This window comes from Eleutherodactylus coqui, chromosome 11, assembly GCF_035609145.1.
Source record: "Eleutherodactylus coqui strain aEleCoq1 chromosome 11, aEleCoq1.hap1, whole genome shotgun sequence".
Taxonomy (NCBI): domain Eukaryota; kingdom Metazoa; phylum Chordata; class Amphibia; order Anura; family Eleutherodactylidae; genus Eleutherodactylus; species Eleutherodactylus coqui.
In genome coordinates this window covers 119,448,931-119,469,152 of record NC_089847.1, presented here as the reverse complement: position 1 = coordinate 119,469,152, position 20,222 = coordinate 119,448,931, and the positions used below count along the sequence as shown (strand labels likewise).

Below are 20,222 nucleotides of genomic sequence, written 5' to 3'. Positions count from 1 at the left end.
TAAAAGAAAGTTAAGTCAATGGTGTAAGGCCTGGCTCACACGGGCAGATTTGATTTGCGGAACCCACGCAGTAGATCTGCAAATCAAGGCGCCCATAGGGATACATGGGTGCCCGCAGAGCAGCTTTTTAGCATGCGGATGTGGTCTTTTTTTCCTGGAGTGCGTGTCGCACAGGCGCGAAGAAATCACAGCATGCTCTATTTTCCTGCGGATCCCGCACAGACGGCTTCCGTTGAAGTCAATGAAAGCGGTCCCATCCGCTGTCACTGCAGACGTGCCGCGGTTCCATGGGAAAGCGGAGAACTTTAAAAAAAAAAAGACACTACGCATATGCTGGGCACGTCACCCGGCATGCCCGGATGCATCCACTGTGCTGAAGAAATAAGATCCGGCCGCCACGAAGTAGACCACCGCTGGATCCAGAGAGGTAAGAAGCTGCCTTTTGATGTCTATTTCTGCAGGCACACAGAGATTCGGCTGCGGGATTCAGCAGCCCGTGTGAGCCAGGCCTAAATCAAAAAAGGAACCCTTTATTTAGAAGCAGGTGGAAACGCATTTGAAAATATGTAGACCTTTTTATCAGCCGCCAATGCTTCACCACCGGCTGCCAATGGTCATGGTTGTTTTATACATCGGCCCACCACCAGCCAACAGGTTATGCCAGAGCCTTAGTTTTGTTTTTCCAACTTTTCACTTAGTTGACCAGTATGGTAGACGACAAATAATATCTAATGCTATCCCAGTAACCAAATAATTATAAAGTCACTGGATTTTGTGTAGCCGCTGCGGATTATTTGTCAGCGCATCATTCATCCGTTATCCTTTTGGATATTGTTGTTTGTACAGTGAGACGAAATAGGCCTATTATTTTGGTGCCACTCCTATTATACGCTAAAGGAATACACCACCAATTCACCTAGCTAAAGAAAATATACACAGGGAGTGTAGCGCAACACCCCATGTCATTCCTGTGACTAATACCATAAAGTCCATGGATTTGCCATAAATGATGCGATTGTTCTGTTAGCGCATCGTCTACCCATTTTTGGGTATTGCACTATTTTTCCTCCCTTTGATTTTATATAGGTCGCCGTATGCCCACCTGTTGGGTGTACGTCAGAAGTTTCTGTATTTTTTTTTTTAATTGATTATTATTAAAGGTTACGCTTTTTAGCACAGAGATTAGAATCGACTTAGTGAAAAAGTGAATTCGAAAATTTAGATTCTTCCGCTACAGTGAATAAGATGATTTTAAGGTGAGTTTAAAATTCACCATTCAGCCGCAGATAGATAGTATCTCTCAACAGACCGCCAGCTGTGTTCCCAGCGGGTGTCGGAAGATTACATTATATTCTGCCAGGAGTCCCTGGGAGAACAATACAGCTATGTGCAGAGGCCAACCCACGTGCTGGGCTCTGCAAACAGCTCGCAGAAGCCCTTTTACACACACAAACTAAGATGATAAAGTGTTAATGGACATTAGTGTCCATTAGCACTTTATGCAAAATAATCACTAAAACTTTCAATCGTTTGAAAGATTGTCTTTGCGTGTAAAAGGGCCTTAACTTATAGATCACGTAGTATCCATCATTCATAATAAGTGATGGTCAAAGCTCCCCTCCTCCCTCTTCCTTGCACAGTGACCTGTGCATAGGTCACAGAGCATGCCCACAACACTTTCCCCTATAGTTGCTAATGCGTACCGTCCTGGCCCAAAAATTCTGCTGTATAAATGCTGTTAACTGCGGCTCAGGCAAGATGGCCGCCTATAGTCATGTACAGACATAGACAATAAAAAGGGGTTAGAAAAATGTAAAATGTTTAACTTGCAGTTTTAACCAGTAAAAATACAGCTGATGCGGCTTAAATGTAAAGGGGATGTAATGTTTTTTTGGGGTCTGACGCATTTCTGTTTTGCTGTTCTAGGCATTCTGGCATCTGTTCCATCCTGCATAGAAGATCTCAGTGGCCCAATTAGCGACCCTGCAGCTTCTCCTTGGATCTCGGTGGAGCCAGGTGAGGCCATCGGAATATCTGCACCACATACCTGACAAATATATTAATAACTATGGGATTTTAGAGCCGCCGGCCTTCAGAATGCACATTCATCACGCTGTACGTTTTTTCGCGAGTCGCAGTACGTCTGGTATTGCAGTGTGGATCGCCTCTACAGAGCGTAAAAATAGCTGAAAGGAAAAGCACAGAACGCCGACTTCACCCGCTGGGTGTGCGGGAACACCAGATAAAGGCGTTCTTGTCTATATGGTTACACAACCGCCTTGGAATGAGCCGCAGGTTACTAATCACCGGGGCTTATAGAAAGCTGCATCCTTCTAAAAGGAAAAGATTTTTGTTTGCTGTCGGTGAACGGAAACCTCCTCAATAACATGCAGCGGTTGAAAATGTGTGTGCGTAAAAACGTCTCGCAGCTGAGGGTTTGCTACAGTTGTGTTCAGTCTACTTAGGTTGCTCTCACACACGCACGATTAACACTGCGTTTTGAACGCCGCGGTAATAACAATATAACGCTCCCATTGATTTCAGTGGGCCTCGCAGACCTGCGCTGGTTAGAAAACGCTGCAGTTTTTGAGCGCTGTCTGCTCTATTGTGGTGCGATTTCACGCTTTTACCGCACCTCATCGCCCATCAGATAAAAATCGCAGCGTTTTGCCGACGCCGTGTGAGAGTTGCCTTAATGTTCTTTGACCTAAACACACCTGAACTGTAAGGCCGCTTCACATGAGTGTATGCGCAGTGGTACACGCCGTTTTTTTTTTACAAGCGGGACACAAACGCACACTAAATGAAATGACTAATTCGTCTAAGGGCCGGCTCACACAAGCGTAGTTAGTAGAGATGAGCGAGCGTACTCGGAAAAGCACTACTCGCTCGAGTAATGTGCTTTATCCGAGTATCGCTGTGCTCGTCCCTGAAGATTCGGGTGCCGGCACGGAGCAGGGAGCTGCAGGGGAGAGCGGGGAGGAACGGAGGGGAGATCTCTCTCTCCCTCTCTCCCGCCCGCTCCCCCCTGCGACTCACCTGTCAGCCGCAGCGGCACCCGAATCTTCAGGGACGAGCACAGCGGTACTCGGATAAGGCACATTACTCGAGCGAGTAGTGCTTATCCGAGTACGCTCGCTCATCTCTAGTAGTTAGTCTTTAAATGGAGTCAGACAAAGTCCATTGATTTTTCATTGATACATTCACATTTGCGTATAATACGCACATTAAAAAGTACGCAGCGTGTTCTATTTCACCACGTATTACACGCCATAGAGCCCTATTGTTAATAAGTGATGCTATACATGCGCAATTTAACTGCGTATGTGTGATGTTTATTCGCACCGTCGCTAAGCGGCAGACTGGGATTAGAAAAGTAAAAAAGAGATCCGACTGCACATGGCGGGGGGGGCGTCAGATGCGCCATCATGCATTGCGCATACATGGCCATAGTCCGGCTCTCATATACATGCAGTGTTTTATAATCCGCTCGTGTTAGCCCGGCCTTATGCGTTACAGATGTGTTCTATTACCAGCCGAATTACACAGTGATTCACACACCTACTCGCCCATTTGTAAACCCTCTGACTTCTATGGGGTCCTTTTGGTGCGCGACCGAAATGTGCGCATAAAAATGTACACGCCTCGATATCGATGGGCTCTATTCTCTGCTGGTAAATACGCCTGTGTGAATCCGGCCTAAGGGCGGCTTTACACTAGATAACTGTTGGCTGGAAAATCGCTCAAACGATGGATAGCTGTCCCATGTAAACACGGGGTCCGCAGCGGATTGTGGCCACAGGTAGTACTTAACCAATCGCCGTCCCTGACTTCACCAAGAGCGCAGCTCACTGCCTGCAACCGCAACGTTACCGAGCGGTTTGGTCAGGTGGAGCGGAAGTGCGCGCAGTAGCGGTTCCTAATGCAGGCAGTGTGTGGCGCTCTGGCAGGAATTTGTGAAGTACTAGCTGTAGCTGGAAGCCTGCAATCAACTGCGGACCCACAACTGAACCGGTCAAAACCGGCATCGGCTGTGCGGATCTAGATGTGGGGTTTTGGTGCGGAAATGCTACAAAATTTGGTGCTGATCCGCAGCTTTTCCACTACGTGAACGCACCACTAGGGGGCATTTTACATGGGCGAGTGTCATATCTGTTTAAGAACCTCTGCCTGATGCCACACGTGCAAAGCCGCGCTTTTAACCCTTTCCAATCCACTGTCTGACCTCTAAAGACATTATGATTTAAGGCTGTACAGCTCTGATGTTGGAAGACGTCCGTCGGGGTTCTCTTACTGTATGTTGCCAGCCTCTCTGCTGTCAGAGCCTATCCAACGTGTCACCTCATGCAGTACTGGCTTTAGCCAGCAGATAGCGCCATTGCATAACGGCAGAAAAAGAGTAAGCCCCCTAGGAAAACCAGGATACAAATTGGTTTGGAAAGGGTTAATGCGAATGCAATGTGTGTAGTGAGAAACACATCGCAGCACTTGCAATTTTCACACGCATGAAAAACGCACTTGAAAATCGCCCATCATTTCCTATTTATTGCATCGCACTTGTATGTACTTGCAAGCGTGATGCGTTCTTTTGCTCCTGTAGAGAAGAATGGGTGATTCGGCCAAAAATAGGACCTGCTGCAAATCTTTGGTTTTTCTAGCAACTATAAAAAAAAAAAATAAAAAAAAATTTTTTCGGATGTTCTGGTGTGGAGGGTCCCATGGGCACCCGCAGCCTGTTCCTGCATTACCTTGTCATCTATTCATGGGCACAAGTACCCTGTAACGCAGCCACCGCCGCTGTTGTGTTAAAAAACAAAACTTTCCCAAACTGTTAGCAATGACCCGACCGTCCGCAGAAGTCGTACTTAACAGAAAATGTCAACACAGACTCGGTCATTGACACCGATGGCCGCTCATGTGCTGCTAACACAATTACATGTCCACATTCATATTTAATGTCTGCAAGTCAGGTCTAATACAAAGGAAACCAAAGCATCTGGAATGTCGTGTCTTCACTCATTCTTGGCCCTCTGGGTGCCGTTGTTGGTTGGTACGATGGCAACCCTCATCTACACACCCTGTTGGGGCATGTGGACATCCTAGAGGAGACCATCGCTCAGGACCCAGAGCTGCTGCGGTTCAGCCGGACATTACACGGTTGATCATTCATTTGAACGGCCCGCACATACCGCTTCATTTCTCCTGCAAGCAAAACGTAATCCGGGGGGTTAGAGGAGCCGGATCCGGGGGTGATTAGCTTTGTAAGAAGACTTTTTAATGAAAGGGGTAATACGGCAATCCTTGTGAGTGTGGGTCATGCGCTGCTAGTTCATGGGTGCTTCCAATGTGTGTATGTATAGTTGTAGCACTAGGGGTGTAATATATATATACTGAGCCATCGCTACGCTTGTTGTTCTATTTATGCATTGGCCATGATTTTATTATAAGTGTATTCCATGAAGGTTTATCGATCCCTACGAAACCAGATTTTGCTCATTTGCTGCTTCTGATCACGGCAAACCTAAAGCCGCTCCTTACCGCTATTACAGTAAAATAGTCGTCACTGTGTTCTTCTCTGCAGCTACAGAAGTGATCATTATATTACGGCACTTTCTTTAGCTGCAGAGAAGAAAAAAAAAAACCCTTCCAAGGGCTGAGATTAATGATCTGGAACCGGGTTTCTTGTGCCAGACGTTTTTATGGCCGGCGTAGTGGGATTTAATCATGTATTACTCTTCCATTCAGCTCCGAAGTTGTCCTTGTGTGCCCTCGAGTCCCCCAAACGCAAGTACGAGGAATCCATTGAGGCAGCTTTTAAGAAAGCCCGGCTGCTGAACGTCGCAGAAGGAGAGCGAAGCGCTAAAGACTTCGGACTGCAGATGTAGGACCATGCAACCTCCTCTAGGTAAGGAGTGCGACTCCGTCCTACAAAAGCTGACGTTCTGCATATTACATGTATGGTGGGGCTGATATGCACATAGTAAATGGCCTTCGTGTAAGGCCGCCTGCACACAAACAGATCTGCATTGCGGAATCCACAGTCAGCATCCTCACCGCGGATCCGCAGCAAATACAGTTCGTTACATGTTATGGAAAATCGCTTCTTCCTGCACCCTCGTGGAATCGAACTGCGATGTCTGCGAGCGGAGGAAAGATCACAGCATGTTGTATTTTAGTGCCGATTCCACACAGTGGGCTTCCATTGAAAGGCGTTCGACCCGCGGCCCTTCTGCAATTGAGATTGTGGAAAAGTCACGAATTCCGCGTCCTCGCCTAATATACACACTTGAAGGAAAGAGGGGGAAAAAAAGTACTGCGCATGTCTGACGGCGGCTCGCTGCAGCCATTCGCAGTACAGATAATATGGGTACGCGCCGACGCCGGCTGCTGTCGGGGTCTGACTCTGCTGCGGGCTCCCACATGCGGAATCAGACCCATTCGTGTGCAGCCGGCCTTAAAGAGCATATACTCTCACAACTTGAGCTATGTTGTCAGTGCTTGTCCAGTCTTTAAATGACTGTCGGCCCGTGCAAAAGGGCCATTAGACAGATGAATCGTGACCTCCTCATTAGATTTCCTGGAGATTCAGATAAAACAGAAGAATGTGTGATTTAATGCCCTTTAACCCTTTCCAATCCACTGTCTGACCTCTTCCTACATTCTGATTGAAGCTTGTACAGCTCCAATGTCAGAAGACGTCCGACAGGGTATTCTTACCGTCTATTGCCAGCCACTCCACTGTTGGAGCTTCTCTGGCGCACACACACTGGAAAGCCTTTCAGGAAACTCTGAATCCAAAATTGGATTGGAAAGGGTTAAGACAGAACTATTATCCTTCAAAAAATCGTCCAAATGAGTGAAAGTGAACCATAATCGTTCTCCTATCTGACGGGTAGGCTCACCACGGAGAATCGCGGCAAATCATATGCCACGATTTGAGTCTCAAGCGGAGAATCGCAATGATTCTCCGCCCGTGGACAGGAGCCCTTACAGTCCGTTATCTAATGTGTCTAGCTAGCTTGAGCGTCCTTTTACACAGGACGAGTGTCGGGCGTTTGGGCACCTAACAGTCGTGCGAAAGATTATCACTCCTGTGCTTTCACATCTCTTCAGCCACTCACCTCCATTCACAGTAAACAGGCAGTCGTTTATAGATGAATGACTGCCTGTTTACATAAGACTATTATCATTTGGTTGGTATGAATGCATAAAACGAACAAGTGAATGAATTATCTTCTCATTCATCCAATCGCTGGCTGTGTTCACACTGAACAATAAAGACCGTGTAAAAGGGATCTTAGACCGCATTCAGCTCTTCTTGTCGTGTCGCCTGGGCTATTAATTGCATTCAGCTAAAGGGCTTCATTTGCACACTAATAGGCTATTAAGTAGCTGAGTAGATACTTAATAGTTTATGCAAAATGATCGCTCAAAGCTGTCACTGTCGTTTGAGCGATCATCGCTCCGTGTATACGGGCCTTTACACACAACAATTATTGTTCGAACAGTTCATTCAGTTTCACTTGATCTATGTAAACCCGGTCAACGATTGACCAACGAACGATATAATCATCCCGTATGAACAGGCAGGCGTTCCATCAATGAGCGACTGCCTGTTTACTCTGAATGGAGGCGGCAGAGTAACGAGATCCCCGGCGCGCTCCACTTGCGTTCAGTAAGCAATTATCTCTCCTGTGTAAAAGGGCCCCCAGTTATCAATAAGTTAACCAATGACAGCCTCTCACATAATAGGGTCTCACACAGTGGCCAACAAGCATCTGAGATGCGGCGTAAAGCCTTACGTCGGCAAAGCTTGCAATTGAATCAACGGATTGTTAATGAACGTGCGGTTTGCCTAAAAGCAAGCCGCCATTAACCATCAGCAGTCTAGTCATACACAATCCACACACTTGCATGACTTCAGGGCTCTTTTCCACATCTCAGATGTGCGGTTGAGGCCCTCAGTCTGCAGTGTGGGCTGTTTGGCCACTAGATGGCAGCATATGTGAAAAACTGAATTTCATGATTTTTTTTATTTTAATCCAAAATGATTTGTCCATTCCTGATTATAGTCGCCCTTTAAAAAAAAAAAAAGTACAAATTAGCGGTGAGGGATCCAGGCAGCTGTACCCCTAGATATGTATACCTCGTAATATATCTGGTTCCTGCTTTTACTATTGCGCTACGGTGGGTATACTTGTAGATTGAATCGAGGGTCTCATAGTAGAGGGCTACATGTTTAGCACTAGCTCACAGCTTCCTACCATATGATGGGTATAAAGCGCCCAATGCTTGTTTGCCCCCTATACTCTTCCCGCTTCTTATAGAAGTGCAGCGTGACCCTTTGTGGTGAGGAGATGCCTCTCTTAGGTTCCTACCACCCAGCAGGTAATAGCATGCAACCAGCTTGAGCTGCTCCCACCGCTCCCTTCTACATGGGCTCAAAAGCTGAAGCATGATTTGACACTATGGTAGAAGTTCTGGTCTTTCTATAATTTTAACCCTTTGCAATCCAATTTTGGATTCAGGGTTTCCTAGGGAGCTTTCTCTTTCTGCCATTTTACAATGGCGCCATCTGCTGGCTAGAGCCAGTACTGCGGTATGGGACATGCCGGAGAGGCCCCTGACAACAGAGCGGCCAGTAATCTACAGTAAGAATACCCTGCCGGACGTCTTCCGACATCAGAGCTGTACAGCCTTCAATTAGATGTCAGACAGTGGATTGAAAAGGGTTAAGGGGTATTCCAGGCATTTAACGCCTTATTAATGAGTATTAATGAGCTTTCTTCGGTATAGGCCATTAATTAGCAGGGGTCCACTGCTTAGGACCCTTAGCAATCAGGTGATCTCAACCCCAGGCATTCACTGGATGTGGCCAGCTCTGTCCGCACCGGGATCGGAGCCAGAGGTGCAATGGAAAGTATAGCTGTCATTGATTTTCAATGGGAGCAAAGTCTTCTTATTACACTTCTGCTTCTGTCACCAGTGCTGGTGTCCAGTCCCGCTGCAGTGAGTGCAGGGGCTAAGATCAGCTGATTGCGGCGGACCCCTGCTGATCAGCTATCTGTGCCGAAGATAGCTCATCAATACTACAAGGGGTTAAACGTCCGCAGTACCTCTTTGATGCCCTTTCACACAGGCCGATGACTGGGCATGAATGTCCGTAGCAACATTTGTTTGCCCAAACCTCAGCCCATGTGAATATGCCTGCAATCAGCTAACGAATGCTTGCTCATCAGCTGATGTTTCATGCAGGCATCTAGATACTCGCTTGTCCCCATACAGATGGCATTCATCGGCGGCACATCTCCAATGAGCGGTACTATTAGCGATCCTCTGCCACGTATAAAAACCGTAACCAGCGCTAGTCAGCGCGTCGCTTGGCGCTTGTTACATGTGCAGAGAATCAGCCCGTGTAAAAGGGCCTTTAATGAGCCCAGCTGTACTAGATTCCAAAATAATAAGTACCTCTCAGCGCCGGCGCTTGTTCCGCCGCAGATCCCGCGCCAGGTTCTAAGCAGAGATGAAAGGATGGTTGATTTGTGTCATAGCAGCTCCGCAGAACAGAGCTGCCAGCAAATGAGAAACGCCGAGGGAATTTATGACTCCGGCTCATTTTAAATGTCCGGGATGAAGCGCTGTCGGGGATCAAGGAGCTGATTCATGGGAAATGCAGAAGAGTCCTGCTTTTTTCAAACTTTGGACACTAGATGGCAGCACAGAAAAACATAAACTTGCTACACTGGAAAAACTTTTGCATAAAGTGACTTTTTTCAATGCAGGGTCTGTGCTAGGGAGTGAGACCCCAATAGATGGGAACAGAGATGACCCCCCCCCCCCAACATAAATGAATGGGAAATATCATACAATAGTTGGAAGTGACAATGCTTTTCAGGATCTGTATGACTGAGCACTGTCATTCTTGTCACAAGTAGATGACAGAACAACCCCCAGTCCATATTCCAGCAGCTCCTGCTCTGGTGGATCCAGATTACATGATTAGCATTGATATGGATGGGCAGCATGCAATGCTACATTGCCTCTGCAATAGTCGCTCTAAGGGAAATCTATGGCTATATGCAGCTTCCTCCAGAAATAACAGGATCGTACATATATATCTATTTCAGTGGGGGGGCGGATGGAGTTCTGCTCCTATCATCCTCATCAATCAGTTGACTGTGAGGGCTAGATCCCTTTCATTGCTTGCCAAGCACAGTGCTGTACATTTGGCAGTGGCTGTGCCTGGTATTGCAGCTCAGTCCCATTCCAGATGCAGCGAGGAGTCTGACCCATACTGATCATATATTAGGGCCATCCATATTATAACGCCTGCAAGTGGGACCCGCATGTAAGATGTGTCCAGGGACCTCTGAACTGCGCCATTCTAGTACTGCCGCCTGATTTGTGCTGGTGAACATGTCCGTTAATCTTCTCCTCTTTCTCTCCCCGCAGTGCATGCTTCGTCTGACAAAAGATGAACATTTACGACTGTCCTTTCACCCGGTCTTATACTCGACAACCGTTGGTCCGGGACTGCAATAAATCATCCGGATGTCGGAACTTGTAAATAAAACCGTGATTTCCAGCACCACGGACACGATCACTTGTACTTTTAAAGGGGATGTCCATTAAAACATCACTGCTTTCTTTTACAAACAGCCAAAGTCATGTCTGGTATTGCAGCTCAGCTGCATTGAGGTGAATGGGACTAAACTGCAATACCACATGCAACCTGTGGATAGGCATGGCGCTGTTTTGGAGGGAGGGAAAAAGCAGCCATGTTTTTCTAATCCTGTATATCCCTTTTAATGGGTATAGGAGCTTCTAGGAACGTTCCGCCACTCACCTCGGCTCCATCTGCCTGTGAGGACGCTAACATCATATAATATATACACTTCTCAGTAAGGGAGGTGACTGTAGCATACACTACACAAGCTCATGTGGACACCCATTCCTCTGACTAGGAGGAAATGGCCCATCTTCAATGCATATCATGACAATGTTACTTGAATCTGAGTTGCCGAGCGATTCTCAGGCGTGCCGCCGGGTGCTTGGGATACGCTGCAGACTCCAGGCAAGAGGATAGCAATATTTAAAGCACCTACATTATATATGTATATATAATGCTACAGTGGGAGAGGCTAAGTCCTCAATAGGTTATGACTGCATGCACGTGCTTATCATATTTCTTTATAGTACTGCCACTAGGTGGCGATGTTCTCTATGTAGAATATAGTTTACAGTACGTTGGTTCCAGGCAAGTTGGAAAAGACATTTCTAAGAAGTGGATTGAGGATTCTACACCCCAAAGCAGAATCTCTATCGGGGCCTCCCAGTATGATTTGGCGATTATCTCTATCGGGGCCTTTTGATTTGGCGATTATCAAGTGGTCCGGAATCTACCCTCTGCATTATAATGCAGGATTATTGGGGGACTGCTGTGTATGCCATTCCCTGTTATGTAATGTAGGTGAACCTATAGATAAGGGAGTGAATTGTATGACATTGGTGAATTGCAGAGATTGGTGAACTTACTTCTGGACAGACTGCTGAACTTTGGAAAGATATGGCTGGAATTAGATTTTGGATGCTATTTGTGTTCTGTTAACATAATCATAGACTTGGAAGGGACCCCCAGGGTCATCCGGTCCGACCCCCTGCTCAGTGCAGGATCACTAAATCATCTCAGACAGATATTTGTCCAGTCTCTGTTTGAAGACTTCCATTGAAGGAGAACTCACCACCTCCTATGGCAGCCTGTTCCACTCAGTAATCACCTATGCATGTGCATCTAAATGAGGAGTCCAGTGAACCCTTTATTTTTCCCATCTTCAGCTATCGCCGCCGAAGTTCTTCCTGCGCCGTATGCAAATTAGGGATCCAGGTTTACTCCTTGCCTCTTCAACTGAAACACATCCCTGTCTTTGTTGAATGACGTCTTCAGGGATGTCATGCATTCCACCAAACACACCTGCGCTGCACCGAGGGGTTGGATGTATGCGCCGTACCTCCCTCTCTTGCAGGAATGACATCACACGCATGCGCCCGATCCCTCGGTGTGTTTGGAACGTGTAACCTCTCAAGCAGACATCATTCAGCAGAGAAGTGGGGGTATTTGAGTCGAAGAGGCAGGGAGAGCTCGGACTGCTTGCAGAGGTGGACCACCCATTGGACGATCCACCACTAATTAGCATACAACACAGGAAGTACCTTAATGGCTATTAAGGTACCGCTGCATTCCTTGTTCAGATACACACGCACAGCTATATTGTGGTAATGGGACAAAATCAATTGCAATCCAATTTTGGATTCAGTTTCCTAGGGGGCTTTCTCTTTCTGCCATTATACAATGGCGCCATCTGCTGGCTGGAGCCTGTACTGCAGTATGGGACATGCTGGATATGCCCCCAACAACAGAGAGGCCAGTAATATACAGTAAGAATACCCTGCCGGACATCGGAGCTGTACAGCCTTCAATTAGAATGTCTGAAGACGTCAGACTGGATTGGAAAGGGTTAAAGGCGATGCACATTTCCACAACCAGATTCCTTTTAATTCGCTCTAAAATGTAGCGATTTTGCAACATCTGTTGAATAAAATGCCCTACCGTTTTATCCCTGCAGCTAGCTCCGACGTGGACAATGTGTTTCCATGGCAACAGACGACAATCTCTGTGTAGTCTGATCCTGTGGTCCTGTTCCATTCAAGCTGTCTGGTGCTTTTTTTTTTCTAGTCTACCAAATGACCAAAGTCGGGGACCAATAGGAAAGAATTCTAAGACTGCAGATCATGCGGCGCAGAATTTGTCTGTTACCATGGAGATATATAGTTCAGAAATTTCCTATTTTCCATCTACGGCTCCTATGCAGACCTCAGAGCCATTGGAAAGTTACTTCATTTCTCATTTTCTATGCAGTGAGAATATTAAAAATCAGGTGGAGAGAGCCTTTCATGAAAGTCAAAGAAAGTCTAGTTTAGGGTCTGCGTGACCAGATGCTCATCCCGGTGTCAGGCCCCGCACCGAAGCGAAAGCCATTTCCACTTAAGCGTGCATTTTTGTGCCTATATCATGGATGATGGTCCTAACAGATCCGTGGGTCAGCTGACCCAAACGTGCAGAATCATAGGAGTCGGACTCTGTGAGTTCAGGGCAGAACCCCTGCGGTCCGGCCAGGACTCCATCCGTAATACGGGAACAAGAATAGCTTGTGTGTAAGTGGCCTTAACAGTCTGATCCACTTTATCTGTCTGGGCATGCTGGGAGTTGTAGTTGTAGACTACTGATCCAGAGGTATGATGGGAGTGACATTCAATAATGTGGTCAGCGCCTGGAATTATCACTGTAAGGGCTCATTCACATCAGCCATAAGAGATTCCCCCGCTGCAGAATTTCGTTAAAATCCAGGGCAAAACAGCTATGCACGTAACTCCCTTCTGTCCGGAAAAACGTATGCGGGTGTAACAGCCCAGAGGGATCTCATTAAAGTCAAAGGGATCTGATCAGGGATCTGGTCCCATAACGCAGCAGGGAATCGGAGTCCCCGAAGTGATGTGAATGAGCCCTAACGCTACAGCCGTATTCTGCATGAGGTTTCTTTAGTAAAGCCGCCATCTCCCTGCAGAGGACGGTTCATATCACTTGTGACAACGGGCGGAGGCTCGGCGATGTCAGCGATGTTCGCCTGCGTGTAAATTCTACACAAGCTGCATGTAAATATTATGCGGTTTGTAACATAAATGTATTTTAAGCAGCCCCATGTTGTGTCTTGTGTGTTTATTGTCGTGTCGTTTAAGTGCTAAGAATCACAAATGGGACATTTTAAAGGGGTTTTCACAGCGTAGACATCATGTGACCCTCATCCTAAGGGGTGCAGCAGCCGCCGCAACAGGGGGGGGGGGGGGAAGATTCAGGGCTGTGGGAGGTGCGGAAAAAGTAGGTCAGTTACCTTGAAAAACTGAGCTCAGGATCCAGCACTTCTCGTAGATTGGATCGCCGCGTTGCCTATATATATATATATATATTTTACACACACACATACACATATACACACACACACACAGTATGCCATAAATGTTTGACTGGAAGACCCCTATTAGGGTTTCTTCACATATAGGAATGGGCGTGGCACCCAAGTGGTTTTACAGAGTAAGGGGGTCTCCAATGACCGGATTCTAATTGCAGAATCTTCGATCGCTGTCCGCACGGACTTTCCGCTACAAAACACGGGCATTGAAAGGCATGTAGTTTCAATTTTTTTTTCCTTCACACTTGCGCATACGAATTGCATATTCTGGGAGCAGAAGAAAAATCGCTGCATGCCTTATTTCGCCGTGGAATCCACGGGGACAGCCTGCATTGAAGTCAATAGAGGCGTCCAACCCACAGCCCATACACAATTAGCATTTCTTATAGGCTGTGGGTACCCGTGTCATCGCTACACGGTGGTACAGGAAATACAAACTAAGAGAAAAAAAATTGTACTGCACCGGACCACCTGCGAGCCGCCACGGTCATTCGGGCCACCAGGTCGGGCTCCCATGAACAGGTCGGACTCTGGTTGTGAGCCCGACTAAGAGTCCATCGATGCTGATGTGTTGTCATGGCAGCTGAGGGAATACCAAAGGCCCCCAGATCTGCCATGGATATGCATAATACACTGCAATATGGAAGTATTGCAGTGTGTTATAGAGGTAAGTGGTCAGAGGGTCCAGTCCCCTAATGGCACTAAAATATATATTTTTTAATTTTAAAGAGAAAACATATTTTGGTATGGCAATAACATCCCGCAGAATAAATATATCACGTCATTTATGCCACACCTTAAACGCCGTACAATCAAAACTGAAGACAAATACGAGGTGAAGCGTGTAAATACATGCATGAAAAATGCGCGTTTAACACCCTCCAATACAAGTTAATGGGGATTTCACACTCCATATTATGCATGTAAAAAAAATTGGTACAATTAGTTTGGTTTCCTACCACCCCCCCCCCCCCCCCCCCCCTTTTTCAAGAACAGTGTGGTCCATGATTCCCTGTACGAGGCGTCCTGGATGAATGTACAGTGGATAAACTAAGCTACAGTCCAGGATGCATTTGCACAAAGTCTGATAGGCGGGTTTCCCCAATCCTGCTACTGGGGATCTCTTTTCCACCCCTTCTATCGCTGCACCCACGCCCGGGGCCCGCAGACTCAGTAGAGCAGCAGTCGCCCATGTGCGCTGCCTCTCCTTTCATTTCAATATGGCTGCCAGTAATAGCTGAGTGCCAGCGCCTTGCTATCTTCGGCAGTCCCATCAGGCCGCTAGCACACGAGCGGATTTGTATTGCACAATTTGAAGCTGCTTTAGGGGCAGCGGGCCTTGTGCTAGACAGCATGGCGCCTTCTAGTGTTCACAGGGGATAGTGATGTGCACATCTTCCTAATGAGCGGAGAGCTGGGGATCCTCTGTGCATCGCAGGGCAGCCGATGGAAAGGTCTTTCTGTCTGCTGGTCAGGTGTATCTGAGAAGACTTCGTGTCGCCGACCGCGTCAGCAATTATTTTCTGGACCATTAACCAGCTGGTGTGGCGACCTACAGATGGGATCGGCACCCGATTTGTTGGACTGCCAGGAGGATATCCATTCTATTAAACACCGGGCTCTGTGCTAAAGAATTGCTTGTAAGCGCTGTTGCTGCAGAACCTCTTGATTTTGAAATTGACACATTTTTCAATAGATCTCTATATCTGAATCGTTGTCCAGGCACAGAAGAATACACACAAGATGCTGCAGAACCTCTTAGAATTGCCATAAGAAATACCAGCACATTACTCTCTTAGGAATCATGTGGAATCTAATACTACTAGTATAGAGCTCTGTAATGCTCTGTGACCTGTCTGCAAAGAGGTTCTGCAGCAGCTTCTGCAGTTTATTGATCAGGCAGTGGAGGTACACAGCAGAGCGTGGGCTGATGAGGCTGGCTCTGCATGGCAGTAAAGGGAGGTGGGTATGATAGAAGCAGGAGCCTTAAGGCAGACCCATACGGACGTATTTGCACGCGCAATACAGAACCCATTGATTTTAGTGGGTTCATCCTCACTTTTTGTTTTTGAGCGTGCGGGGAAAAAAGCGCAGCATGTTCTATTTTAGTGCATACTTGCACACCCAAGCCTACATAGAGCTCTATGGGTGGGGGGGTGAGAAAATGCGCAACCGATACCAGCACGATTGCACATTACGTTGTGCAGTTTTGTGGCAAAAAGAACATATCTGGAGCTACATGGGCTACATCTGGGTGTGGCTGTGCACCGCAACCATGCAAAATTACCCCGCCAGTGCAAAAAAGACCATCACATCGCAAATACATTGCACTCTCACGTGCGGTTTTGCGCATGAGCCTTCAAACAATGTTCATGCATAGTATAAATGTTGCGGTTTTTCAGCGCCTAATTTGCGCAACATTTGCATTACGAGTCATACAGATGAGAGCTTAACAAATTTCATCCGCAAGGGGCGTAAAAAGCCTGTATAGAATTGACAGGCGCTGCGGATTTTAATTTCACAAGTTTGTACTTTTGCGATTTTTGTGCGATGCGATTTTAACCTTAGAAAGTCCCATTGGAAAAAACGCAGCGATATCGCAGCGTTAAAAAGAAAACACTAGTGGGTAAAAGCCCTTACGCTGCAAATAGCACCCATCGCATGAGGACTTTGATGTAAACCCACACCAAAGTACAGTATGTGTTAATGTAGCCTTTGGCCTTATTCACACGGCCGTCATTTTCACGCAGAATAGGCGCGTAAAAAAATTGCGCCTATTAGAACCGATGGTTTCCTATAGAAATGTTCAGATGAAGGGAATTTAGATGCGCAAAAAACTTTAAAAGATAGAACATGCGACTGCCCTGCCCGCATCTAAGGTACGTACGGCGTGAAGAGACAGGACCTGACCTATGTTTGGTGTGAGCTGCGCAGGACTTTCCATAGACTCTTACGGGAGCTGGATAATACACAACAAGCAATTACCGATCGCGTGAATGGGCTATTTAACCGCTAATTAAGCTTGGGACTTTATTACGGGAAATCGTCCATTCACGCTATTTTTTGCGCAAAAACGACATCCGTGTAAAAGAGCCCTTAGGGTACAACCTGCTGACTGCTGCCTTGAGTGCACGCATTGGGAATTTGCTGCAGTATTCCTGTTGAAATGTAATCTAAGTAAATGGGGTTCTACCAACTATTAACAGCCTTCAGGACGTTTGGTATGAAAAGGAGTTAGCGGACAACTCGCTGAAGGACTATTGAATACAGAAAAGCATGCAGTGAGTGGCAGTACGAGCAGTGGCATAGCTATAGTGGTTGCAGTTGACACTGGGTCCTTAAGTCCAGCAGGACCCCTTCCCTGCACTAACGCTGACTTCACTTAAAGGGATTTTGTCATTAAAAAAAAAATTCTATACTCCCCTATTCCTCCCCAGGCAGTCTTCTTACTACATCTTCTCCTCGCTGATCTTCTCCAGTCACCCAGGTCAGCTCACTGCAAGCCATCCAGATCCTCTTCTCCTGGTTCTGAAGCCTGCATTCTCCACATTCTTCTTCCTGCAGGTCAGGGAAGGTCACGTCCCTGTGACGTAGCGTTCACTGGCTAGAAAGGAATGCTGATCTATCACAGAGACAGCGGGCATGAGCAGTCTCTGCAATAGCTCGGCACTCCCTGCTAGGCTGTGAACTAGTGATGTAGCATACATTGCCGGGGAGGAAGGAGACTGTCTGTGAATGTACATAACGTCACAGAATTATCAGCCAGCTGGAGGTGAGGTGACCCGGGGAACTGCAGGAGGCAAGAGAAGACTGGTCAGGAGAAGATGAGGTAAGTAGACTGATGGAGGAGGAATGGGTAATAAAGATGAGCGAGCACGCTCGTTTAAGGCTGATGCTCGAGAGCCTTTCTGAGAGGGGGCGGAAAGGGAGAGGCGGTTTAGCAGAGCTAAACTGTCTCCCCTGCGCCCGACGGCATACCAAGATCGGTGTTTATGTGCCAGACCTGGGCCATCTGAACGGGCGCACAAACAACAGATTTATACACCCATTCACACAATTTTCGGTCGTGCTGTAGCTGTGACACGGCCGTGTGAAAGAGCCCTAATGGAGAGGAAAGGCAATAACTGATAACTAGGATGTGGAAACAGCAATAGAAAATAAATGTTGTATGATAAATAGGAGCTTAGATGAATAGAACTTATATTTATGCCGAATGCCCACAAACGGATAATCGCCACAGGATTCATGGTCAGACTCCCGCAGCAATAGCCGTCCATGGACATGCTGTGTTAACAGATTCTCCCCTGCCCACGAGCATAAATCAACTGTGCGGAGAATCGCAGCATGTTCTAGTCATCGCAGAAAATCACAGTCAATGGAAGCCGTCCGTCCCGCAATACTCTGCGCTGTGAGCACAGTGAAAGTATCGCAGGAATCCGCGTCACAGCCTAGCGTTGGCGCGTCATGCCCTGCACTGCGCATGCCCGCCGGCTGAGACCCTCGTCGTGGATCCGGAGAGATGAGTATGGGGTGTCTGGGGGGGCGCCGAGTCTGATTCCACAGGCCATGGGCAGGAGCCCTTATAGGACATTTAAAAACTTTTCTGAATTCCTATGAAAGGAAATATACAACAAATTCAGCAATGAATTAATTATTCTTTATTTATAATATATATATTTTTTACAAGCCGGAATCGATACATTTCTACCAACACATCCAAAATGGGACTCTGCGATTTTTACTCCAACTCCACAGCCCGGGATGTTACAAGAGAAGGTCAAAGAAGTTTCTGAAGAACTCCTCCAATCCTGCATCTCCAGTCTTTGAAGCACTGACCCCCATTAGCACCACACCATCAGTTCTCAGAGACAGGTGCTCTTTCAACATTGTCCTATCATTTGGAGACGTTTACAGAAGTAGTGCCACTGCAGCCATGCCTGTCACTTCTTCCATCCCTGACAAGTAGACCTCAGCTGTCATACATAGCATTAAGGTGGCTTTAATGCAGGGGATCTTGAAGGATGCATGCCACTTTCTATTCTGCAAGCTATTTACATAACTCCTTATAATACTCTGTAACATCTTGAGCAGATATATAGCCACAGCCTCTTCTTACCATCATCATATGTAAGGATTTTCTCACTCTTTACCATTCTTTTTCTACAGATCTCCGATAATTGCCACTTTAAATTCCGACCCTTTCCCTCTCACTTTAACCCTTAACAGCATCTTAAATACAAAATCGTCAACTGTTTTTATTTTTATTAATAGATCTTCTTGACTTTCACTTCTACTTAACTAACCCAGCAAGTTGTCTGAACTTAAAGGGGTATTCCCACCTTATAAAGGGTAGCATATTAATAGGATATTTCATCACTTTATGATTGGCAAGGACCCTAACTCCCCTTTGTCCCCTGTACGCATATATTGTATTTCAGCCGCACTTCAGTAGCGGTGAGCGATTCCAGTGACCTCATTGGTTGTTGGGTACATACCCCCCTTTGGAGATGTGCACGAGTGCTACTTCACGAGACCAGCGGGGGGGGGGGGGGGTTTAGGGTTAGGGCTTAGGGCTTAGGGTTAAGGTTTGGGTTTAGGTTTACGGTTTAGAGTTGGGGTTAGTTGCCGACCCTCCTACGGCCCTGCTGCTGCTTATTTAACGGGCCGGCCACTCGTGCACATCTCCAAAGGGGGGGGGGGGGGGTGTACCCAACAACCAATCAGGTCGCTGGAATCGCTCACCGCTACTGAAGTGCCGCTGAAATCCCAAATATGCCCCCTGTACGAGTTCATAGGGTCATGCCTGTACAACTGGGTAGTCGTTAAAGCTACTGTGCAGTGTAAACTACTGTGCAGCCCCTTCAATCTTAGGGTCATGGGGGTCCCAGAGATTGGACCCCTACTAATCATAAAGTGTTAGCATATCATTGTAACCATTTGCCTTTTATTGCTCCTGAAGTGTCCTTCTATTCAGTATCATCTTCAGCTGAATTGCCACTCATTGCCCCATTAGTGCCCTTCTTCTCAGTTTCGTCTTGGTGCCCATTTGCCATTTATTATCCCTATAGAACCCTTTTGTGCCCCATAGTTCTAGTGCTTTCATAAGGTAATGGTGATCTTTTTGTGCCCCATATGTTAATAGTGCCTTTTTTATGCCTCTATAAGGTACTAGTGCCCCCTTTGTACCCCTATAAGATA

General features: G+C 46.8%; 1 protein-coding gene across 1 annotated transcript in view; it reads left to right on the top strand.

Annotated features, from left to right (window-relative positions):
• CRY2 (cryptochrome circadian regulator 2) overlaps nt 1-13,753 on the top strand; it is a 37,425-nt gene extending 23,672 nt beyond the window's left edge. The window contains exons 10-12 of the mRNA XM_066583419.1: nt 1,927-2,016; nt 5,746-5,905; nt 10,453-13,753. Of these exons, the coding sequence (XP_066439516.1) occupies nt 1,927-2,016; nt 5,746-5,885 (230 nt within the window). The 3' untranslated portion in view covers nt 5,886-5,905; nt 10,453-13,753. The remainder of the gene's footprint in view (nt 1-1,926; nt 2,017-5,745; nt 5,906-10,452) is intronic.
• The last annotated feature ends 6,469 nt before the right edge of the window (nt 13,754-20,222 follow it).